At 39.0% G+C, this 26563-nt stretch overlaps 1 protein-coding gene across 3 annotated transcripts in view; it reads left to right on the forward strand.

Moving 5' to 3' along the window:
• The window catches only part of LOC120534111 (suppressor of tumorigenicity 7 protein homolog), a 214591-nt gene that overhangs the window by 41584 nt on the left and 146444 nt on the right, over window positions 1-26563 (forward strand). Inside the window, exon 1 of one of the 3 annotated variants that reach the window (XM_039761390.1) lies at window positions 22654-22731. The exons of 1 other annotated variant lie outside the window; for it this stretch is intronic. In XM_039761390.1, coding sequence (XP_039617324.1) covers window positions 22710-22731 — 22 coding nt within the window. In that variant the 5' untranslated portion in view covers window positions 22654-22709. Of the gene's footprint in view, window positions 1-22653; window positions 22732-26563 lie in introns of those variants that run through there. One more of the 3 variants, XM_039761391.1, reaches the window with a different exon arrangement.

The following is a 26563-nucleotide window of genomic DNA, read 5'->3' on the forward strand; positions in this document are numbered from 1 at the left end:
TAGTGGCAGGTGGTCAGATGGTGTATTACAGTCCTTTTTTCTGTAAAAACTAGGGGGCTTTGCCCTATGCTTGGTTCACTTGCTAACCCCCCTGCCTGTGCTATGCGTCAGCACCTTCACGTCTCTGTCTTTTTGCAAACAACAAAACTTTTAATTCTCGCAGATAGGCCTATTCATTGGGAAGAAACACTACTTTTCCCTGATGGCAACATGAATTAGACAATCTACAAGTCTACAACTTAAAGTTTTAAGCCAAACAATATCTCCATACTTCTGTCATATCACCTATGTCCATTTATTCGATCTGTTTTCGCTTCTATGTTTTCGTCAGTATTGCAATGAATTTTGATTACGTGTATGGAATTGCGTTGTTACAATGCAATGTATAACTGCCTGTGAGTGAATATCGTTTCTTTCTCTCTACGTGAACTGTGTCTGACAATAGCATTTACACAAATGAGAAATTATTTAACTGTTTGTGTGGTTGTAAATGTTTTAGATGTGGGCACGACTTGAAATTTTTCTCTCGTGGGATTTCACTTTCACCAAAAAAAACAATCTTTTAATTCTCGCAGATACACCTCTTCATTGGGAAGAAACACTACTTTTCCCTGATGGCAACATGAATTAGACGAGCTGCAATTCTCTGACTTAAAGTTTAAGTACGAACAATATATTCAATCTCTTTTCGCTGTTCCGTTATTTCACAGATCTAATGCGATCTTTATTGCTTTTTTTTTTTTAGACTTTCAAATTATTGTACTTCCATTATCTCTAACCTGCTCTGCATGTGTATCACGCCAACGTTTTTGAATTCTTTACTACTTTGTCATCTACTCTTTGTCTTTTATTTCCGGCCCTGGGCGTAGTTAAATCTCTTGGCACAAAGTCTTGTCCCGTGGGTCGTCAAAGTGTCTCTCTTCAAAAGATTGCATCTCGTCGCAGGATAAGTCTCATCTCCCAAGATTTTTTTTATTATAATAGATAGACATTGATAGTGGAGCTATAGTTGGTTGAATGCATTAATGCCTATTAGGAAAGGATCTGGGGGATTCCATTGGAGCAACATCATAAGGTGACTGATTGTGCAGTACTTTTAAAAGTTTAAAGGGATTTGGTGCCTTGTATGGATTACTGTTGAACTGCTGAAACCAAGGTCTAACAACTGTGTTTAAGGCTTCCCTAGTAAAATCTACCATTGACCTAGTGCTGGGTGGTATCCCAGTTCATACTGAAAACAGTTTTTTGTTTTTGTTATGATTTGGATTTTTCTTATGCTGCAACACCGGTTTAAATTGCCTAAACGATGTTCGGAACGAGGCGCAGTAGGAAACTGTTCAAGGGGGGACCTTTTTCACTGCTACATTGCTAATCACATGCATTAGTGGAGGTGTTGCGCGGGGCCCCGTTTTCACTGCTACACCGCTAAATAGGCATGCAACGGAGTACATGCAGCAGTATATGTATTGCGGGATGAAAAACGACAGAGAACATTCCGAAACTGGAGCTGTAGCTGACGATAAAGTTGAACATGATGACACAGAAGAACTTTTGCCGAAAAAAATGAGTCACATCCGTTGCCTGAAGATACTTTGGTTTTAAAAGGTCGAATGTGGACCATTATGTCCAAATGTATGAATACTGTTTCTGTACTACAGGATAATACTGCAAACCAAGTTGTACTTGTTTTATTTTTTTTCAATACAGTGTAATGTACCTGGGTACTGTGTAATATTAGTGTGACGACATGTTGACTTTATTTTCGACATTTCTACTTCTACTATTCTCGCGGTTTGTCAAGATTAAAGTCAAACATCGTAAGCTAAACTTCATCGTAAAATGAATATTTAATTTACTAGATTTTCTCAAACCCCATCATAAGTTATATAGTACATTAAATGCTTTGTGTTAAGTGTTCCCCGCGCCATGTTAAATTGGTACGTGCTTCTTAAACTGACTTCCTCTTGTACTGAGGAGGCGCCGGCAGCGATCGCTGCATAGAATACATTCACTTCATGATATTCCTGCTCCCTGAACATTTTAGAATGCTAAGATAAATATTTGATATAATTTTCATGATAAAATGCATTAAAGCATGTAATAATCATGTGGGGGCACGGGGAACACTTAACACAAACCTTTTAACGTGCCACATTAACTTATGATGGGGTTTGAGAAAATCTAGTAAATTAAACATTGATTTTAGGATGAAGTTTAGTTTACAACATTCTACTTTAATTATAAAATAAACTATGAGAATAAAGTGGAAATGTTGTCTTTATTCTCGCCGTTTATGTCGAGATTAAAGTGGAAATGTCAAGAATAAAGTCAACATGTCGACTTTGTTCTCGACGTATAGTTTGTTTTTTTTCTTCCCTGTGCCCGTCTTTTCCCTAATCCGATTCCATAGGGCTATACCACAAATAGCAAGTTGCAGTTTTGTTATTTATGTATATAGCTTAGCTTGAAGCAAGGTCCATATTAATGCAATTTGCCCAAATGATGGTTCAGTTGGTAAAGATGTCATCATCAAGTTGCACTTTTTTATTTTATTTTATTTTTATTTGGTGAATACTGTGTAATGCACCTGGGGCCTCATGTATAAACGGTGCGTACGCACAGAAATGTTGCGTAAGAACTTTTCCACGTTCAAATCGCGATGTATAAAACCTACACTTGGCGTAAAGCCACGCACTTTTCCACCTCATGCCTTGTCGTACGCAAGTTCTCCGCTCGGTTTTGCAGACTGGCGGCACCCAGCGTCAAAGCAATGGTACTGTTCCTGTGTGGTTACTCATTATTTTCCTGATGCGGCTTTATAAATACACTGAAACTAACCACATATTGTTTATTAGTGTAACGCATCTGATTGTAATTAACTTGTAACAATATAATGGTCTAGGGAACAGCCATAGTATTCCAAATGCCATAACTGCTTTAGTGTTGTTACTCTCACTTCTCCTTCTTCTTCTTCTTCTTCTTTCAGCTCCTCCCGTTAGGAGTTGCCACAGCGGATCCTCTTTTTCCATATTACTCTCACTGCACCACTCAGAGTATTTATATCACTGTATCTGAGTGTGAATCACAGCAGCAGCTGATCGGAAAGGGAATTATCGGTATACAGCTTTAAGGACACGCTGTCTCAGCCACTGCAAAACGTTTTAAAGCCTTTCCTGTACAAACCTCGCGGTTCAGAAACCGTTTCATCCCAAGAACTTTAAATTCACTCAATCAATTGCACCTTGTAGAACTGTTTGTACTTATAAGTGCAATCACCCCACTGTAAATTTGCACTATAGTTATAATATCGCACAACCTGAGCCACTTTATAAAGCGCGTATTTACATAAGATGACAATATCATTTTTAAGGTGAAATGCAGCAAAATATGTTTATTATACAGATAAAACTTTAACTTCATTTAAATAATCTATATTCTTCACTGGGAGTGTCGTGAAGGATAGAATAATTAAACATGTACTACGAAGATATTTCAATGTTCCTTAAACATTTTGAAGAATTGGTGCTAAGCTTACAGATGGCTTAACTTCTATTACAGAGCTGATTGTGTGGCGATCGGTTACTTGGGGAAAGAAAAGCACTGACTGCAGTGACGGCAACGCCAATATATATTGAATATAAAACAGAAAGAGAAAATAACACAGCTGAAAATGCAGCGACAAATTTCGGCAAAAGTTAAATGCTTGTGTCATGAGCATGAGGCGGCTATGCAGTGTCTGCAACGGATGAGGCCATCCACCGTGCATAAGCTACCTTACTGACATTGGCGGGCGAAGGAGCCACCAATTCTTCCTCTGCCCAGTGCCACCACAAGCCTAGAGCCGCCCCCAGGTACTGCTGCAATAAATTATTTCATGTTTAATAATGTGCTTTAACTCCTATCATCATGAAAATGATATCACGTATACATCTCAGTATTTTAGTTATTCAGAGAGCTGTAATATCACGAATGTAATGGATTCTGTGTCCAGAAGGAGGAAGAGAGCCGGTTTAAGAAGCAAGTAGTGATTCACACACATAGGCACATAGAAGATCAAATACAAAACAAAGCATCTAACGTGCTACTTTAATTACGATGTGATTTGAGAAACTGGTTAATTAAACGATTTTAAGATGAAGTTTATGATGTTCTACTTTAATGACAAAATAAACTACGTGATTAAAGTGGAAATGTCGAGAATGAAGTTGACATTTCATGCTTTTTCCCCACTGTGTGCCTTTTTTTCTCTGTACCCTAATAAGCTTTCATATGACACTCAGACAGTGGGCTACAACTCGGCTTTTCACGGCGACTTTGGTATGTGACTTCTTTTTTATTTCCGGCACTGTGCGATTTTGTTAACGTGAGCTTTCAAGTTTCTCCAACACGCTATGTCACACGATCAGCTTCATTTTGTTGATTATACCACGGATTATTTGAACAAATAGTATGTTTTTCCTTTGCCTCCACTTGGTATTCGCTGAAATTCTTATTTTCCCCCGTGCTTTTCCCATTGTCTTTTCACAGAAGGCTAAGCTTAAGGGCGATTTATATTGATTTGAATATTCAAAGAGGCGTAATTCTGGGAGGAGTTGGGGCATTACATAAAGCGTGTGCACGAGCGTTACTTTTCACGCTGATCGGGATTTATGTAGCGGAAGAACGTGGAAGTTGGAGTACGCACAGATTCCTGCATCTGCATTTTTCTGTGCGTAAGCACATTTCGGCTTTTGTGCTTAAATTTATGCAATAAAAAGGTTCTATATTTTGACTGCAACTGTCATGCAATGTGATTCCTTCTCTTCATTAGTGCCACCCCCTTAAAAACTATCACTTTTTATGGGGCCATGCAAACCTGTATTAATACTTGTGTGCACATTAAAATGTTTTTTGTACAATGTTCAATTCTCATGACAGTGGAATAGGTTATTCTTAGCCAGTCTACTGCAGTAATTGCAGTGAAAAATGTGGTTAACATCCACTCATGCATGGGGGGGTAAAAAATACAGTGAAACCGGCATAATTTTGAAAAATACAGTAATATAGAATTTTGGTCATACCGTCCAGCACTATTCACAATATATACTGTACATTAACACTAAATATTTAATCTTAAATTACACGATTCCTTGTCAACCTTTCTCTGTACTTAAATAAAGAAGGTAAATAATGTATTTTGGGCTCTTTATTTTGAGATTTTTTTGTTGGTGCTTGTCATATTAGTTTTACATTCTTTTAGTTTATGTGGTTCATATTTTTTCAGCCTACCAATGCCTGACAAATGTATCGTTCCTCTGTTACACTTATTAGCACGCATATATTTACAAATTTAACATATGTATTTTGTTAACATAATTGGAATTGATGATTTGATTCAAAATGCCTTGGGCATTTTTTTTTTGTTTTAACATGCAAAATTGGTTTCTTTTGGCTTATGAGTTGGTCTTGCAGCTAAATATGTATTTGGTTATCAACCAGAAAGAATGCACACTATTCACAAGCTGTTTCAACTTTTTAAAATTTGCAGTTAGTACATTTCACATTTGTATGTTTTAGTAAGTCTGAGATTCTTAAGGCTGATAAACTAAGAATGAGAGTTAGATTTGGTTTTTGGATCTCCCATGCTGCTTGCTGCACCAGATATTGTATTTGTACTGATGTCTCAGCTTTTACCCTGCTCTGTCATACCATTTGGTCTGCTGAAGATTAATGTGCAGCAATTTCAAAAGGCAACTTTTAAAATAATTTGCATCCCAATTTGAAATATTTTCATCAATGCTAGAGAGTCTACAAAGGTCATTGAGTTGCAAAATGAGACTGGGTTTTCTATGGACAGAAAAGCTGCATCACTAATATTAGCATATAAACTGCTCATTCTATCCTGAACGATACATTTAATTGAATGTACAGTATATCTATTATGGCCTGTGGCTTTTTTCAGAAATGAATATTTTTAGAAAATCTGATAGAGGATCTGGAAATACCTCTCCTCATTAATAATGCATATTTTAATATACCCTTGGATATGTCTCTGTAAACAACTTGGTGAGAATTTTAAAATTGCTGGACCACATTAACTGAAAACATGGCAAATGTGGCCCTTCTAGAAGAGACTACAGCAGAATAATAGCACAGTACTATGTGGCCTTTATCATTAGTGTTGAGCTCCAGCCATTTTAAATACATTTATGAAAATAAAACACAAAAACAATGTCAAAGGTTTGGGGGATGTCAGGCAAGCGAAATACATTTTTACAGATTAGAGTCTAAAACAGAAATGAGTATAACAAAGAGAAGGCTATATATATGGATGGATGGATGGATATATTAGATAGATAGATAGATAGATATAGATATATTAGATAGATAGATAGATATATCTATATATAATCTTCATTTGGATCTTGATCTTTGTTTGTCCGCGAATGAAGTAGAAGAAGAAGCACTAGATGGCAGTAGAGAGACAGCTAAAACATAGGCATTGCATTAAGAATCTCCTCCAGGCTTATACTACTGAAGACTGTAGTATGCCAGTCACACCTCAAAACACAGACATTCAAACTAAACAAATTGTTGTGCTTTAAATTAACTAAAGAGATCTTCATTTAGATCTTGATCTTTGTTTGTCCGCGAATTCCACGCATTCGTAGACCACCTTCCAGTTTAGTACGTTATTGTTACTCACGGATGTCAACAATGTGCCGGAATAACGAAAGGGGTGGTGGACAGTGTTATGCTGGTTAGCTCCTGAGGCCTGGTTAGAGAATGAGATTGCTGAAGATAAAAGGTACAGTGGTGTGAAAAACTATTTGCCCCCTTCCTGATTTCTTATTCTTTTGCATGTCTGTCACACAAAATGTTTCTGTTCATCAAACACATTTAACCATTAGTCAAATATAACACAAGTAAACACAAAATGCAGTTTTTAAATTATGGTTTTTATTATTTAGGAGAAAAAATCCAAACCTACATGGCCCTGTGTGAAAAAGTAATTGCTCCCGTAACCTAATAACTGGTTGGGCCACCATTAGCAGCAATAACTGCAATCAAGCGTTTGCGATAACTTGCAATGAGTCTTTTACAGCACTCTGGAGGAATTTTGGCCCACTCATCTTTGCAGAATTGTTGTAATTCAGCTTTATTTGAGGGTTTTCTACCATGAACCGCCTTTTTAAGGTCATGCCATAGCATCTCAATTGGATTCAGGTCAGGACTTTGACTAGGCCACTCCAAAGTCTTCATTTTGTTTTTCCTCAGCCATTCAGAGGTGGATTTGCTGGTGTGTTTTGGGTCATTGGGTCATTGTCCTGTTGCATCACCCAAGATCGCTTCAGCTTGAGTTGACGAACAGATGGCCGGACATTCTCCTTCAGGATTTTTTGGTAGACAGTAGAATTCATGGTTCCATCTATCACAGCAAGCCTTCCATGTCCTGAAGCAGCAAAACAACCCCAGACCATCACACTACCACCATATTTTACTGTTGGTATGATGTTCTTTTTCTGAAATGCTGTGTTCCTTTTACGCCAGATGTAACGGGACATTTGCCTTCCAAAAAGTTCAACTTTTGTCTTATCAGTCCACAAGGTATTTTCCCAAAAGTCTTGGCAATCATTGAGATGTTTCTTAGCAAAATTGAGACGAGCCCTAATGTTCTTTTTGCTTAACAGTGGTTTGTGTCTTGGAAATTTGCCATGCAGGCCGTTTTTGCCCAGTCTCTTTCTTATGGTGGAGTTGTGAACACTGACCTTAATTGAGTCAAGTGAGGCCTGCAGTTCTTTAGACATTGTCCTGGAGTCTTTTGTGACCTCTCGGATGAGTCGTCTCTGCGCTCTTGGGGTAAGTTTGGTCGGGCGGCCAGTCCTGGGAAGGTTCACCACTGTTCCATGTTTTTGCCATTTGTGGATAATGGCTCTCACTGTGGTTCGCTGGAATCCCAAAGCTTTAGAAATGGCTTTATAACCTTTACCAGGCTGATAGATCTCAATTACTTCTGTTCTCATTTGTTCCTGAATTTCTTTGGATCTTGGCATGATGTCTAGCTTTTGAGGTGCTTTTGGTCTACTTCTCTGTGTCAGGCAGCTCCTATTTAAGTGATTTCTTGATTGAAACAGGTGTGGCAGTAATCAGGCCTGGGGGTGGCTACGGAAATTGAACTCAGGTGTGATACACCACAGTTAGGTTATTTTTTAACAAGGGGGCAATTACTTTTTCACACAGGGCCATGTAGGTTTGGATTTTTTTTCTCCCTAAATAATAAAAACCATCATTTAAAAAACTGCATTTTGTGTTTACTTGTGTTATATTTGACTAATATTTAAATGTGTTTGATGATCAGAAACATTTTGTGTGACAAACATGCAAAAGAATAAGAAATCATGAAGGGGGCAAATAGTTTTCACACCACTGTATGTGCCTACGTAACATATATATGAAAGAAAGACAGTGAGTAAAATGAATGACAAAGTAACAGCATGTTCCGGAAATTATTATTGCAACGTTGTAGCTGGCGAGTGCAGCGCGTCTCACAGTTGTACTGTGGCTTGCTCACATGTCAGTGAAATGATCTCTATTTATGCTTTAAAGAGCCTGGATACCTATGTGTCCCCCTTTTATAGCCATTTCTTTGTGTATATTGCCTTACTCTTTGGATTGCCACAAAGCAACCTGCGAGATTAGAGAAAGGTTGAGAAGAGATCGTGAGAGGAAACGACAGCATCGTGAAAACGAGATGGACTGTGAATGGACAGAAGCAGAAATGCTCCTACACCACCACATAATTATGATTCGGACAGTGATTCTGAGTAGGCCGTTCCTATCAAATCAATATCCAAGGGTTTTCTTTTGTAATTTTGTTTCCCTTATAAAAAATCATAATGCTTTGCTTAAGGGCCAAGTTCATGACTGGCAGCCGCTTAAACAGGGAGCCCTTCACAGACAACTTTAACACGCGCAACGTAGTTGGGCGCACATGGTGTATATATGTGTGTGTATATGTATATGTATATGTGTGTGTGTATATATATATATGTATATATATATGTATATACACACACACTAATAAAAGGCAAAGCCCTCACTCACTCATCACTAATTCTCCAACTTCCCGTGTAGGTAGAAGGCTGAAATTTGGCAGGCTTATTCCTTACAGCTTACTTACAAAAGTTGGGCAGGTTTCATTTCGAAATTCTACGCCTAATGGTCATAACTGGAAGGTATTTTCTCCATTAACTGTAATGGAGTTGAGCTGGAATGACGGGGGGGAGTTTCGTGTGACATCATCACGCCTCCCACGTAATCACGTGAACTGATTGTCAACGCAGTGCGTAGAAAACCAGGAAGACCTCCAAAAGCGCTTAAGAAAACATGCATTATATAATTGAGAAGGCAGCGAAAAACAATAAGAAGCGAAGCGAAAGTGACATATACTACCATATTCATGAGTGTTGCTGCCTTGGAAAGAAAGAAAGGTGTAAACCTAAACTTTAAATTAAGTTCATAGACAGGCTACCGCTGGCGTTTCACATGCCCACAGGTAATGCGGGATACAAGTTTAATGAGAGGACGAGGATATAAACGAGAGTTTTGATCACTTTGTAACTAAGTTAAAATTGTAGGTGAAGGGGTGTGCTTATGCAAATTCCGAGAGACTGTGTTTGTGGGGATTGACAGTTAAGGCGGGTGGGGAGTCACGTCATCATCTCCCTCCCATTCATCTAATTTCGGTCTGAGCTGAGCTCACGGCTAATGCCGTCTTCAAGCAACCGTCAGACTGCCACCAAATACTCACAGAAAAATCCACAAGTTAATACACACGCTATCTCTAGAGTTTCTCCACACTGAATCCTCCAGGCACTACTTACAAAAGGTCACATTGACAATCGTGTTACGTTATTTTTAAAATCTTTCCTTTTCTTAGCACAAGCACAGCTGAGAAGCTTCGATGCATGTGCTCCATAACGTTAAAAATAATGCATTTAATCACACTTTGCATTACAAGCAAAGGGGAGCTTTTGTCAATGCATGATTTCCTGGTACACGATTACATTGATCAGCGATCCCGATTCATTTTACCCTCGCACCACCTTAGTTTGAGAAGAAGTCTGAAAAATATGAGGTTAACACAGAAAAACATCACCAATTCAAGCTTTATGAATAATCGATTCGCCATCAATAATTGTTTTGGTAAAGCCATCCTCCTTCCATTTTATAATTTTTCCGCCAATAGCCATGATTAAATGAACGGTAAATAAAGTAAGAGCAAAGCGAGGGTGACTTATTTAGGCAGGCATATATATGACAGCAACACTCATGACAATGTCAATCATGTTACGTTATTATTAAAATGTTTCCTTTTCTTTTCATTACTTCTTTAACACACTACTTCTCCGCTGCGAGGCGGGGATTTTGCTATATATATATATATATATATGAATGACCTCCAAAGAGCGCTGAGACTTTTGATATCATGAACGTGTCTGCAAAACTGTGGTCTCCTGCCCAGCAAAAGTCGAGCAGCCAGCGCTACGCATAGCTGTGCCGCCTTTGAGACGCTGACTGCGCTTCTGCCTTAAGTCAAAGTGAGCACTTTTAATTTTTTCATCCTCCCCTGCGCTATAGCCCAGACAAGTGCAAAAACGGGACCCCTTTTCTACACCACGGAAAAATATTAAGACGATTCACACTTTCTTTTGCACGTATACGATTATGAGGTCATCACCTCGGATTATGAAGACACGCACACGAGTGGAGGACTGACAGTGCCATCACAGCTGATTAATGGCAGGGACGTCTCACCAGTCTACACAAGACCCACCGCAACTGTCCCCAAAAGGCGATCATAACGTCTCTCTATACTATATAAAAGAAAAAGGCAACTTTCCTTTCTTTACACCTTTTATCCCAAACCAAAGCCTTTCTCTTAACAGTGCAGAGGACACAAAACTAATTTTCTTTCAATGCCGGTAAGGCACATTACCAGAGGCACAAATTTTAACGTTCACATAGAAAATGTAATTTCTATACCACAGCCGTCGTGTAGCGCCTTTCAAAAGGGATCTACTACCGAGAGATGATCCATATATATTTTAGCTGCTGTTAGTTACTTACCTGTTGTGTTACACAGTCTTTAAAATGTAGTTTACCTGCAACCACTCCAGTAGGGCTCAATGTACCTGTACTTCTTAAAACGTTAATGTTTTACTGTTTAATAACTTATAGACTATATTTTATTATTTTTCCCTTGCACTCAGTGACCAAAGCTATACACACACATATAGACACATACAAACATACACACAAGTATATATATATGTGTGTATATATAGGTATGTATGTGTATATATATATATACACATACATACATACATACATACATACACACATATATATAATTTGTGTGTGTATATATGATGTAGATAGGTATGTATATATATATGTGTATATGTAGATATGTATATATAGATATGAAGATATGTATGTGTATATATATATATATATATATATATATGACAGCAGCAATCCAAGCTTTGAGAAAACAGTAAAAAGGAGGCGTGTCAGACGGTGGTACATTTTCTGATGCAGCTACCGAAAACAACTTCGTGACGCTGCGCCAAATACACAAAACAATTACTTTGACAATCATGTTACATTATTTTTAAAATGTTTCCTTTTCTTTTTCATAACTTCTTAAACACATGACATCGCTGCGAAGCGCGGGTATTATGCTATATATATATATATATATATATATCTCTCTCTCTCACAGCGACACTCATAACAGTGACAAAACAATTACACTAACAATCATGTTACGTTATTTTTAAAATTTTTCCTTTTCTTTTCGTACCTTCTTTAACACACTACTTCTCCGTTGCGAAGCGCGGGTATTCTGCTAGTATATAATATAAAGAGAGATAGAGAGAGATATCTATACTAATAAAAGGCAAAGCCCTCACTCACTCACTGACTCACTCACTCATCATTAATTCTCCAACTTCCTGTGTAGGTAGAAAGCTGAAATTTGGCAGGCTAATTCCTTACAGCTTACTTACAAAAGTTAAGCATGTTTCATTTCGAAATTCTACACGTAACGGTCAACAACGTCCGCCATGTTGAACTTTCTTATTTATGGCCCCATCTTCACGAAATTTGGTAGGTGGCTTCCCTGCGCTTACCAAAACCGATGTACGTACTTATTTCGGTGGTATGACGCCACTGTCGGCCGCCATATTGAAGTTTCCAATATCACTAATTCTCCAACTTCCCGTGTAGGTAGAAGGCTGAAATTTGGTACTTATTTTGGTGGTATGATGCCACTGTCGGCCGCCATATTGAACTTTTCAACGGTCTTTGTTACTTATGGGCCCATCTTCAATAAATTTGGTATGGGGTTCCCAACGCTAACTGAATCCTACTTACGTACATATATACGTCCATAGCCTGCAGCTCGGTCATCGTGTGAGGCGGCATTGGGTCCCCCATCCCAACGCTTCCCACGTTGTTGGCTGCCTGCCTATATAAGGCCGTCTGTCGCTCCAGTCTCTACATTCCCTTCCTTGCTTCGCACGGATTCGCCTCTCCTGCTGATAACTACAGCCTTTTTATTTAATCCATGGCTTCTCCGCTGTTTTATTGTTCATTTATTACGATTATAGTTATTGTGTAGGTATTTTAGACTTACTTTACATTGTTCAGGTACCCATTTCCTTTATCATTCCAACCGTACCCGCATTAACATGTCTATCGAGGTGATCACCATTGATCAAAGAACTGTCACTTACCGAGTGGTTTCCATGCCCAGAGATGGCACCTGCCTTTTCCATTCTCTTTGTTACATATTGCACGGCCATATCAGGCTCACTCTTGATATCCGGAGGAACATTGTGTCTTATGTATTGAATGACTGGGACAGATTCAAGGTGTGGACTGATGACGGTACAGGAGATGATTATACTACACAGGAGCACTATAAGCTTGAAATGCTTAAGCCCTTCACCTATGCATCTGCATGTGAGTTGATGGCTGCCGCAGAATTGTTCGGTTGTCGCTTTCAAGTGTACCGAAATGGCCAAATATTTTACACCTTTGGACAACCGCCAGTGCCTCTTAAACATCTTAGATTCACAGGTGACGATTTCAGTAGTGGACCCTTTGATGTTTATAAATGTTTAAACTCTCAAAAGCTGGATGTGAAGTTATCAATGAAACTGGTTGTATACTTACAATACTTGACAGATGCCGAATGTCTCTTCAACCCAAGTCCTGCAAATACTGTTGTAATTGAAACAAACCATGAAACTCAAACCGATTTTGACAGCAGCAATCCATGCTGTGAGATTTGAAGCAAGATTTCTGTTCACATTGCCAACTGTACGTTGCATGCTTAAGAGTAAGCTCAGCACACAGCTTGGTCATATTACAACCGAAGGGCCGAAGTCACAATGTGGTATACAAAGAGATCCTTAACAAATAATTATTGGTATATTTTCCCTCAGTTTAAAAAGGTTTAATTTTCTTCTTAATAAATATTTTAAGGCAGTACTTCACAGCTGCGAAGCGCGGGTATTTTGCTAGTATATATAGATAGAGATATATAGATAGATAGATAGATAGAGATATAGATATATATGTATGTGGTCGGCGTAAGGTAATGACATTATGAGTATGTAGCATTCTGGAGAAGATGGGATCTGGTGGACCGGAACTGGAAGTGAAGTTGTTTCGAGACCGGAAGTGACGGTTGTTCTGTAGAGAGAGACCCCTGGTCCTGCAGACAAACGCACTTACTTTTTAAACTGTCTTCTAATTGCATGTGTTTTAGAAGTAGCCAAAATTTACACCAGGCATTGCAGACTCAAATCAAATTTATGGTCTTATTATGTTATAGTATGTGAACGCTGGCTCGGACACACACACACGGACATCATATTTACACCACACACTGTTTATTTACAAAGTCTATTTACAAGAAATACGTGCACTTACAAACCCCAGTGCCTCCAGCACCGATTCCCCCAATGTCCAGGCCACACAGTCCTGTGCCTCTCTTTCCTTTGACCGCCTCCCGTCCTCTCTCCAGTTCCTTCCTCTTCCAACCGACCTCCACTAATGACTTGAGGGAGGCGGCCCCTTTTATGGGAACCCGGATGGGCTCCAGCTGCTCCCTGGCAATTAGCACTAGCCACACCCCTGTGTGGCAGAAGTGCCGGCTGCGCACCCCGAAGCCGTCCGGGTGTCCCCTGTCGCCCCGCACTTCCTGGTGTGGCGGAAGTGCCGGGCTCCCGGGATAATTAGGCACTGGGGCGCCGCCTGGCAGTGGCCACAGGTCCCTACAGGGTTGGGCTTTTAAGCCCTCTACCTGAGGCCTCCTGCATAACCAGGATGGACGCCCCCTCTCGGTCTGGAGGAGGCACACGCCCTCCTCTGGTCCTCCAAGGCGCCCCGGCCGGCGACCACATCGGATAAACCGTATCGGGCGCCGCCTGGCGGTGGCCACGGGTCCCTACAGGCTGGGCTTCCAAGCCCTCTACCCGCGGCCCCCAACAGAACCAGGACGGATGCCCCCTCGCGGTCTGGAGGAGGCATAAGCCCTCCTCACGTCCTCCTGGGCGTCCCGGCCGTGGACCACAAGTAATCATAATGGCAGCTCACTATTTAAAACGCAGAGCTCCCAGTTTCGAACCTTTGGTTATAAGGCAGCAGTTCTTACCTCTAAACCAACCATGAATACGTATCAACTTTCTGTCGTTTAACATTTGAACTTGGATTTTTAACTCATTGACAGCAACATGTAAATTGAATGATTTTTTTTTTTTTTACTTTGGTTATATTCTGCATAAAAGCGCACACGTTTATTTGATATGTGGACTAAAGTCTTCACACATTATTCTTCTGTAGGTATGTGTTTAGCATTTCTTGCCTTGCATTTCCTTTCATCTTATGCTTACACAGATTGTTGTAGACACGGAACACATATGAAATGTATATATTCCAAATAACAATATATTTTTTACCCTATACAACTCCAGGCACCTCACATGCAGATAAACACATGGGAACTTTTTGCTTCAGTTGAGCTCCGTTTGTGGGGGATAGAATAACAGGCTGCTTGCTGTTTGTGCTGATTGATTGCAAAGCAAAAGATGCTGATGGAGAGGTGCAAAGGAATTTAAGGAGGCTAGGGATTGAGTTTCTTTGTAGGCTTTAGGGACTCTATTGTTAGAGGAGGCCAGCGTTTGCCTAAAATGAAAAGTTTAGGAAGATAGAGGATCAGTTCTGACCTCAATGAGTGGAGCTTCTGACCGGAATATGGCGTTGCCAGTAGATGATGTGCTTGGCTGTGCCATCTTTGATTCCACTCCGTCATGTTGTATCCCCACATGACCCCTTACAACCGGTGGATTACGTGGTGCTGAGACTGTTTGGGATGGTTTCTCTCTGTCCATAACCAGGCCCAAAGATATACTGGGTGTTGGGTGTGAGTTACCGCTTTTATTTTCAGACCTGTCTCCTCCCGTTATTACCAGAAAAGGTGGACCACCACTCGCATCATACAGATGTTGCTCTTGTAACTGATGATGCAAGAGGTGGACCTTTACCACCAAGTTTCACTATGTATGTGGGTTAGACTGGTTGTTCCTTTAATCCATTGTTGCAGTATCACATATAGGCGAGCCACAATGGAAATGTTGCTACCGGTACCGGTAGTGCTGTCACCTAAAACCCATTAACCACTACCACTCCCGTACAAGGACAAGACAAGGAGTTGGCCACTGCACAACATTTTCCTCCTCTCACCTAGCTGCAATCCATTGGCTCAGAGTTCAAAGAGCATTGGGATAGCTTCTGTCTGGGCTTACCACATTTGTAGCAGCGTGGTACTGGGGTCTGTTTTTCGTTGGCTTGATCACAGGCTCAATCTCGCGATGAAAGGGGTCGGTCTGGACCATGTGTCCCATCTGGGTTTGGCGAGCAGACCAAGGCTGACAATGGACCGGCTGGGCAATGAAGTCCTTCAAGGCCATAATTAACAAGTTGAAAGCAATCTTCTCTATTATCTGGTGGCGATTATTAATATCTGGCCTTAGCCAGCTTCCTTCCTTACCCCAGATTTCATAGGACTGTTGCCGGTTTGCCCTGCCCTGATCATGTTGCCACTCATAGCATAGCCTTGCCTGATGGTCCATGGATGCGACATAGCACTTAAGGACTTCGGCTTTTAATACGTCATAATTGGTAACCTCCTTCTCACTAAGGTCATAATAAGTCTGCTGCGCTTCCCTTTTTAAGAACAGGGCCAATATGTTAGCCCCCTCCTTGCGTTTCCAATGGTGGCAGATTTCTGTTCTTTCAAAGATGAGAAAATATGTCTCTATATCATCATTATCTTGTAAAGGCAAGAGTACCTGTGAGGGAGCCTGCACCCAGTCCTCCTTGACAGCTGCTCTGGCTTGCTCCCTTGCCTCGGGTTCTGAGAGTCTGGTTTGCGTTTCCCCTAGTTGTAGCTTCACCCTTTTGGTGAGCATGGTATTCAGGTCCTGTTCTTCCGACATGAGGACAATCCTGTCGACTACGCCACTGTAAATAAAACACAAAGACCACGTCAAAATGTTTGGGGGATCCCCCCATATACTGTAGATGTCAGGCAAGTGAAATACGTCTTTACAGACTGGAGTCCAAAACGGAACTCAGTATGACAAATAGAAGGTGGTACATATATCATCGGCGGAAAGAAATGACATGATGAGTATGTGGCATTCTGGAATGGGAAGTGACATAAGGAGCAGAGGCGGGTTGTGGTGGACTAGGTGTTGTCTGGAGACCGGAAGTAATGGTTAGGCTGAGAGGGTTCTTTTGTTGTTCTGTAGAGAGAGAGTAGAAAGAGTTAGAGGACAGTGCCAACCCCTGGTCCAGTGGACAAACGTACTTATTTGAGCCTATAAACTGTCTCCTCATCGCATGTGTATGACCATTACTTTAATTGACATTTAATTGGTGGCGCGTGATATGTGTCATGCAATCCATGCGTGTGTGCTAAATTGCATGATGTGATGCTATCTTAGATTTAATCTGCTGGGGTGACTGAATTTTCTTCTTTGGTAGCTGCTTTTACCAGCTTAGTTGTTGCATCAGCAGCAGTCTCAGCCTCTCTCTCTGTGTGGTTGCACATTTGCTTATATGCACTTAACTGTTCCACTTCTACTACTTTTACTAGGTACTCATAAACCTTTGTTTTTAAAACAACTTGTCCTGTATCAATAACACTGTAATCTTGTTTTCAGAGATTCTGGACCATAATTTTTTCCTTTTTTTTTTTTTAAAGGCTTTAAATGTCAGGGAAATTTCAGGTAATTAAGCAGCAAATCACAACTCAATTGACAGTATTAAATGAACTGTTATAGTGTTAAAATAACCTTTAAAAGAGTATATATGAAAACATTGTTTTCGTTGTACTGTATACACTTTAATATTGGCAATCAGCACTAAAATTGTTTGCATGTAATGGTGGTGGTCTTTTTTTTATATATACAGTATATTTATACTGAGTACATTTTATTCACTAAATTATCCTGCATTTGCAACAGCACTGTCCTATTTCCAGCAGTGTTTCTTCTAAGCTGTGGCTTTAACATGTTTTGTTTTATATATTCTTCCACTTTCACTGCATCTGCCTTCTTTTTAAACATAATAGGATTAAACATTAAAAATGTCTTCATTTGTTCTTTTAACTTATAATTACTTTTAGATGTGTCAAACTTACATTGTAGACAACTAAATATGATGTCTGACCATTTAGGATGCATTTTGAATTTTGAATAATCAAAATAAAAATTAATGATAACTATAGTTCAGTATTGATATCCCTTGGGGAAATTCAGATGTGTATAGCGTCAGTAACATAAAAAAAGAGGATACCCATCAACAAATAAATAAATTAATTAAATAAATGCATATTATGCAGATATTTGAAAATGTTATTTCAAAATGAATTTAACCAATACCCCAGGAGGAAGCATTGAATTGCCTGATAGCAGTGGGCAGGAAAAGACCCCAGAGCTGCTTTGTAGCACACTATGATGGAATGAACCAATGGCTAAAAGTGCTCCAAGAGAGCACCTCCTGGTGAGGTTGGAGGGGATTTGTCATGATGGCATCCAATTTTGCATCATTCTCTGTAGCTCTGTATAACAAATTATGACTCATCAGGCATTAAAATTTAAAACAAATTGCCATATGTCAATGGTATTCTCCCACTGTGAAGCACTGATGGAAAGCTACCTGTGTTTACGTTTTGACTAGTTAAAACTACAGATACAGTAATACCTCGGTTAACAGATCCTCTAAGAATGAAGCTCCTTTATAATGAAGCTAGCTGGTCAAAAATATGCTACGAGGTGTGGCAGAAAAGTAATGAGTGATTTTTTTTTTATTTGCCAAAGTTTTTATTTTTTTCAAACATCAATGTTATCCCCTTCAAAGTAGTTCCCTTGGGCAGCTACACACTGATGGAGACGTTGTTCCCACTGTTGGTAGCAGCGCTAGAAGTCTTCAACCGTTATGGTCTTCAGCATGTCCGTTACACTCTTTTGGATGTTTTCTAAAGTCCCGAAATGACGTCCTTTGAGGACATTTTTCAGTTTAGGAAAAAGGAAAAAGTCGCACGGACTGAGGTCATGTGAATAAGGGGGCTGGGGAACCACAGGAATGCCTTTTGAGGTCAAAAATTCTGTTATGGAGAGGGCAGTTTTTCGGCACCATTTTGGCACAGACCTTTCGCATGTGCAAATATTCAGTCAAAATTTGATGAACGGTAAATCTGTTCAAAGTTAATTGTTCACTCAACATTCTTAATGTTAAACGACGGTCTGATCTCACAAGAGTGTTCACACATTCGATGTTTTCATTGGTTTTCGAAGTTGAAGTCCTCCCTGAAAACGTGTTTTCTGCCTTCCAAAAATGATTTTTGCCAGCGAAAAACTTGAGCTCGGGATAAAGAATGTTCCCCATAGGCCTGTTTTAACTTTTCAAACGTCACACTTGCCGTTTAATGGCACAACGTTGCTCCAAATTCCGCTGTTCCATTTTGCGTGACGCACAACCAAAAACACAACTTCGCTAATAGCAGTCACAGAAATCACGTAGTTGAAACTCGCACTGAGCTATGGGAGGGTACTGCTGCACCTGCTCTATCAAGGACAACAGCGCAGGGTTGCCAGATCGCTTGCAGTGTTGCCAGTCTCATTACTTTTCTGCCACACCTCGTATGATGCATGTGTAAATTCATGTTCCAGTCCACTAATGTGTTAAAAAATACTCATTGGTAATGTTTACTATATAGTGGGAATTTAGTTTACATGAGTTCATAGTTATTTCATGCATACTGTATTCATATTTTTAAAAAGTAATAAATTTCCCCATTATTTTATGTAGTCAAACAAAATGACACCTTGACTTCTCACTACATTCATAATGGCTAACACGGTACAACACCCTAGTACTACCACTATTTTGTGAAAATGTATACAGTAATTTCTCCTCGATCGCGAGGGTTGTGTTCCAGACCCCCCCGCGATAGGTGAAAATCCATGTAGTAGAAACCATATGTTTGTATGGTTATTTTTATATATTTTAAGCCCTTATAAACTCGCCCTCACTGTTTATAAATATTCCCTGCACAGTTTTACAGCATAATCCCTTTGTATCCTCTTATATATAAGCTCACCAGTCCTATCCACTTGTTTCCTCCAAGAAACCATCAAGTCGAGTTTTGAAAGTCCCTATCGTCTTACTGTCTACCACACTACTTGGTAGCTTATTCCAAGTGTCTATCGTTCTTTGTGTAAAGAAAACCTTCCTAATGTTTGTGCAAAATTTACCCTTAACAAGTTTCCAACTGTGTCCCCGTGTTCTAAATGAAGTCCTTTTAAAATACAAGTCTCGATCCACTGTACTAATTCCCTTCATAATTTTAAACACTTCAATCATGTCACCTCTTAATCTTCTTTTGCTTAAACTGTAAAGGCTCAGCTCTTTTAATCTTTCCTCATAATTCAACCCCTGTAGCCCTGGAATCAGCCTAGTCGCTCTTCTCTGGACCTTTTCTAGTGCTGCTATGTCCTTTTTGTAGCCTGGAGACCAAAACTGCACACAGTACTCAAGATGAGGCCTCACCTGTGCATTATAAAGGTTGAGTATAAACTCCTTGGACTTGTACTCCACAGATCATGTTATATATCCTAACATTCTGTTAGCCTTCTTAATGGCTTCTGAACACTGTCGGGAAGTCGATAGCTTAGAGTCCACAATGACTCCTAAATCCTTCTCATAAGGTGTACTCTCGATTTTCTGACCGCCCATTGTGTATTCAAACCTAATATTTTTACTTCCTATGTGTAATACTTTACATTTACTGACATTAAATTTCATCTGCCACAAATCTGCCCAACCCTGTATGCTATCCAAGTCCTTCTGTAATGATATATAACGGATTCCAAATTATCTGCTAATCCACCTATCTTGGTATCATCTGCACACATAACCAGCTTGTTACTTATATTCCTATCTAAATCATATATATATATATATATATATATATATATATATATATATATATATATATATATATATATATATATATATATATATATATATATAAAAATAGCAACGGCCTTAACACTGACCCCTGTGGAACACCACTCTTAACATCGGCCAGTTCTGATGAGGTTCCTCGCACCATCATCCTCTGCTTCCTGTGTCTGAACTCCCACTTCTTTTAACTTGATGCCCAACCTCTCATGTGGCACCTTATCAAATGCCTTCTGGTTACTCACCAACAATGGCACGATGACTTGTCCGATAACGATGAGTTTAATTTTACTGCACAACATAGGAGAGTGTTACAGCCCTTCTAAAGGAGCCACTTCAGGCAGCTGTGTAGCACCGCCGTTATTCTTCTTCAATCCAAATCCCTAAAGTAGATTCCATCCAGACTACTGCCTTATTAAATCCACTTACAACTCGTTTTGCACCCTGGTTAAAAGGACACTGCGGCGAGATCTTATATTCCTTTCCTACTTTTTAAATAAAAAGAATCGTAGCCTCATTGATGCTGTAATGGCGTCCTACAGCAGTGTAGCTTTTCCCTTCCTTCAACAAATCCAAAATGTTTACCTTTTCGGCAATTGTTAACATCTTCCGTTGGTGCTTGGGCACAGACCCTTAAGCAGTAGCAGGAGCAGATTGTTTTGGAGCCTTAATGAAGGGCTTTACTATGCACAAAGATAAACACAAAAGAGCACAAAAGTTAACTCTTTACACAGTGAAACACGTTGATGCTGAATGAGCAAGACGAAACTTCCTGGTTAACACCGCATTCAGCACACAGGAACTTAACTTGCGTGCTCTGATTGGTTAGCTTCTCAGCCATCCGCCAATAGCGTCCCTTGTATGAAGTCAACTGGGCAAACCAACTGGGGAAGCATGTACAGGAAGTAAAACGACCCATTGTCCGCAGAACCCGCGAAGCAGCGAAAAATCCACGTTATATATTTAGTTATGCTTACATATAAAATCCGCAATAGAGTGAAGCCACGAAAGTCGAAGCGCGATATAGCGAGGGATTACTGTATATAAACTGAAACTTGTTTATATTGCCACATGTTCAGATGTTAACTTCAGCAATTTCAACTGTTTCAAATGCATGACTCTTTTTTTTTTACTCTCCATCAAAAGATTTCGGTTTAATACAGTATATATTTCATTGTTTTTAGAGAAGAAGGGATATGTTATGATCTTATCTTATAAAGTGCATTTTTTATTTTATTTAGGTAATTGACAAGGTTTCCATTAGTTAAAATCTGCTTATTCTGTCTCTTTTTTTTTTTACAAACCTATGCTCACTTTCTCACTTTTATTCATGTGCTCTTTATTGTGTCATGCTTTTCATCCTTGTTTTAATTTATACTTTTAAATTTGCAATTCTAGTTGCTTAAACCTTTGTCTGCAAGTTTTTAAAGCTCAGCTTGTCTTATTAAGTGCACTTTAATGACTGCGCTTTGTAGCACGCAGCTCTCAAAGCCATTATTTCTGTCAGATTGCGGTCCTGGCAGATGCAAGGTTATCTAGTATTCCCTAAGCTTACTGCTTGGGGAGGCGACTGTGTGCATTTTTTTTCCTTTTTTGCTACTGTAGAATTCCCCTTTGATTTGCTTTCTTCTCCCATTCAGCTGTCCATGCCTCTAGTTAACAGCAGTCGGTCTTTGCAGTGTGTTGACGTCACTCTGTGTTTGCATAGCTTGTGCTATTGTCTTACTTGGGAGCCAGGCTTGTGAATTGCAGTATCTAGTTTCTGCTGCATCACAGTAAAGGGAGCACTTGCCTTGAATCATCTGCATTCTGGATTTTAACAAAGCCTTGGATTATTATTATTTTTGTGGATTGTTTGGCTCTCACTTTAAGGGGATGTGTTTTATTTCTCATTTTCCAAGGAGTATATTTTTCCACATTGGATTTAAGGGAAAGCTGTTTGCAGTTTGAGGCTTTTGAACGGAGCATCTGGCAGCCACAGAGCACGGACTGCATTGTCTGCTTTCATGACCCCTGCTGTATAGCTGCCTCATCTCCCCCCCCTCCACCTCTTGCCCCCCCTTTTTTCCCTTTTCACCCCCGTCCCTCCCCCCTTTTTTTCCACAGCAGCATCTGGGCCAGCCATGTTCGGCACAGAATCGTCATGTAAGTACCTTATCTCAGCTCTCTGGTTTTGTGTGTGCTAACTGGTGCTCCGTCTTTGTCTGAATATATTGATGTTTGTTTTTCCCAGTTTCCTTATGACAGACTGTTAGGCAGCCTCTGGGATCTACCATTTTATACAAAGAACCAATGATCGGTCTGAAAGATATAAAATTCATTGTGCACACATCTCTTTTTGAAACAACCCCTCCCCCCAGTCACTGCCAACACACTGACAACCCATTTCAAAGGGTTTATTTTTATGCTTTGGTAACGTGTATTGGTAATATTGGATAAAGTATATCTTTGGAAACGGTAAGAAGCCAAGGCAGTGTGTGGTTTGTGTGTTCCTCAGCTTCGTCAGTGGAGTGTAGCAGTTTAAAAACAGTTATTTGCTAGGGAACAGGGGTGCAGGAATGGCTTGGTATATGGATTGCTAGTGCTAATTTTAAGAGTGTAAGGTGAGCTGAAATAATGCTTTTATAAAGTACCCAAAATGTTGATGGGTGTTAATTTAAAAAAAAAGTCAAAGTCAAATACATACTTGTTCTGTGTGCTTAAATCAGCAAAAAGCTGCACGGTCAGGGATGCAGAGTCAGTCCATGACTGTTACTTAATTCTGGGGGCCTATCAAACTGCATGCCTCCTGTATGACAAAGAGGGCATCCTTTTATAGGTATTTTTATGTATTCATCTTCCTTTGTTGTCTTTATTGAACTAAATTACTGGTAGTTTAATGTTGAGGTAAGAGAAAGGAAGCTTTTTATTTGATGTGCTTAAATTATGAGGTCTTGGGTCTCTCTTCATTTTGTTAGCTCAGCTATTTGTCAAACCTAAGTGTAGAAAAAAGCTTATTTGTTCATTTAAAATGATATAGAAGTCCAAGTAGCAATTACGATTTTTATTTTACATTTTAAATGGTAGAGTTTGCATTTATTGTATTTAACTTGATTGCCTGAAACAACATTACTCTATAGCTTGTTATAACTTGATGTCTCACAGGAATGTTAAGCTGTTAGAGTGATTATGCAACTGTATCTGTATATTTATAGAAACATGATTTATAAATAAGATTGGTAACCTTTTGAAAATACTACATTCTTATAAAGTGGATTACCTTCGGGGACATTTTATCTCAGATTTGTATATTGTATCTCTAATAGTAATTTGTAGAATTGATGGTAGCAGCAGTAGTATGATCATTTTTAGTTATTTTTATGCAAGCAGGCCAAATAATATTTTTAAGAAACTATTCAGTTATGAAACATGCTTTTCCTTCTCTCTCTCTGCTTACTTTCTTTATGACAAATTGTAACATTTGTGTTAGCTGAAAACTTGCACTAATTGAGAGAGTATCTCCTTTCCTTTCTCAATGGGTCATGTTTGAGCTTTTAGAGGTAGTACATTGGTAATTGAATATGACACAGTATTACTTTAATCAAGCTTGTATCCAGAGTATGGGCTAAAGTAAAGTGAGGAGATCTAATTCCACTGTACAAAACTGCTTGAACACACAGCTGAGCACAAAGGAGGTGATTTTTTTTAACACTTGAAAAGTCAAATGATAGAGGATGCTAGATTGCGTATTATGCATTAAACTTTACCCTTAAGTACTTAATCATTATATTCTTACATAGAAAGGCAATCTACTAATGCATTATTACTATTAAAAGAAAAAAACAGTAGTAGTAAATAGTTGCACATAATAGAAAATTAATATAATGACAAAATGAATTATTTTAATAAGGCATGCCTTTCCACTCCATAAGTATTTGAGCAGTGGCACAATTGTTGTTAATGTGACTGTGACCAATCATACTGAAATGAAGCAAAGGATGTGAGGTTTTAATGTAGACTTTCAGAAATTAATTAAAGGTATTTACATACAAAAAGTTGTGAATGGTATGTGAATTGCAATACTTCTTATGTATCCCCCATTTTCCCACTCCCCTTTAACGGAGCCAAAAAACTGGACAATTGGCTGCTTAGCTGTTTCTTGGTTACATCAATGTTATGGCATTGTCAAATCATGCATTATTAACTTGATGAAATGTTTACTGTTGATGGAATTGTGGTATTTCCATTGGCAATCTGTATCTGATGCTACTCAACAATAGGACCAAATAGGCATCAGTTCTTCGATGAGGTTGACAAATGAAAGAAAAACATTATGTGACATAGTAAAACTTGACATTGTTGGTACATTACTACAAAGAGAGGCTGTGAGCTCACAAATACCAAATGTCTTGGTAGACTAAGGAAGACTACTGCAGTCAATGACAGATTAATAATTTCAATGCTAAGGAATAAACCGTTTTTAACTCTTTGTGTAGCCACAAGATACAAACCATGGTTATGCCTTAAGAGTAAAAAAATGCAAAGTTACAGTTTGTTAAGAACTTCATCAAAAACTCTGTACCATTTTGGAAGAACGTCTTATGGAAAGATGAAATGAAGAATCACCTGTAGGAGAGTGATGGGAAGTGAAAGGTGTTGAGAAAGAAAGGGAAGACTCATGATCCTAAGAATACCACCTCCTCTATGAAACATGGTGTGAGGCAGTGTTATAGAAATTGGTTCCCTGATATTTATTGATGAGGTGACTGCCCGTGAAAAACAGGATAAATTCTGAGGTGTGCAGGGACATCTTAAATACTCTGTTTTAACAGAATACACTAAAACTTCTTGGACAGTGACTTATATTGCAGTAGAACTTTGACCCAAAGCGTACTGCTAAACCAGCCCAAGAGTTGTTGAAGGCCACAAAAGTGGAATGTTCTTGAATGGCTGAGTCAATCATCAGACCAAAATCTGACCATGCATTTCATTTTCTGAATGCAATACTAAAGACAGTAAGTCCGTTACAGTAAATAAGCCGTAACTGAAGATGGCTATAGTACACCATTGTTAGAGATGCACTAGAAAAGAAACCCAGCGCCTGGTGATGTCTATGGGTTCTATTTGCCCCCAAACGTTATTAATTTGTCCAATTACTTTTGGTTCTTTAAAATATGGGGATAACTACATATATGCAATTTCATACAATACACTGTTATTTGTATAAATATCAATTTAATGCTAAAAATCTACAGTAAAAGCTCATATGCTTTGTTTCCTTCAAATGCCAGCATGATTGGGCAAAGAGCCACATTAATAACAATTGTGTTACTGTCCAAATACACTGTATATTGTTAATCTGTAACTTAATGAAACTTTTTCTCTTTCAAAAATATTGTGTCTTTCACATTTTAAACACTTGTATAAGGAACTGTTGTGTGCATGTGTATCCTGAGGTGGAGGAATATGTAATAGCACCTTGTGAACCATAACTAAATCAGTGGTTTAGAAAAGGCATTGAATATGGAGGCATGTAAAAGTCCTGACTGACTCTTGTACATATCCTAGTTGCATGTCTGTAAAATTATATCCTGCAGTGCTCTGTCGTTTTAGGTGTAAAGTGCCTTCTTTATCTTATCATCCACTCCTTTTAAGCTCTCATCTTTAATCACTAGTTAAATAATATGCCTTTATTAAACCTAGACATTGATACAGATTGATACCTGATTTTACCTTTTATGGGCATTTTTCTTTTATCTACAAAAGGTGCAATTTTCTATATGATTTAAACTTATGCTGTCCTAAAAGCACCTTTTTCTTCTTCTTTCATCACCATTTAATTAAAATATCTGCCTCTTTTTGGCATACTTTGTTTTTTTAATTGTTTTTTAATAGCTTTTGAATATTGGGGAAAATGCAAGTATCGGTACTTTTATCTGTAGTTGAGAGGCAAAGATTTGCAATAATCGATGTAATGTCACTGTTGTTAATTCAGAAT

The sequence above is a fragment of the Polypterus senegalus genome, chromosome 8 (assembly GCF_016835505.1).
Source record: "Polypterus senegalus isolate Bchr_013 chromosome 8, ASM1683550v1, whole genome shotgun sequence".
Lineage (NCBI taxonomy): Eukaryota > Metazoa > Chordata > Cladistia > Polypteriformes > Polypteridae > Polypterus > Polypterus senegalus.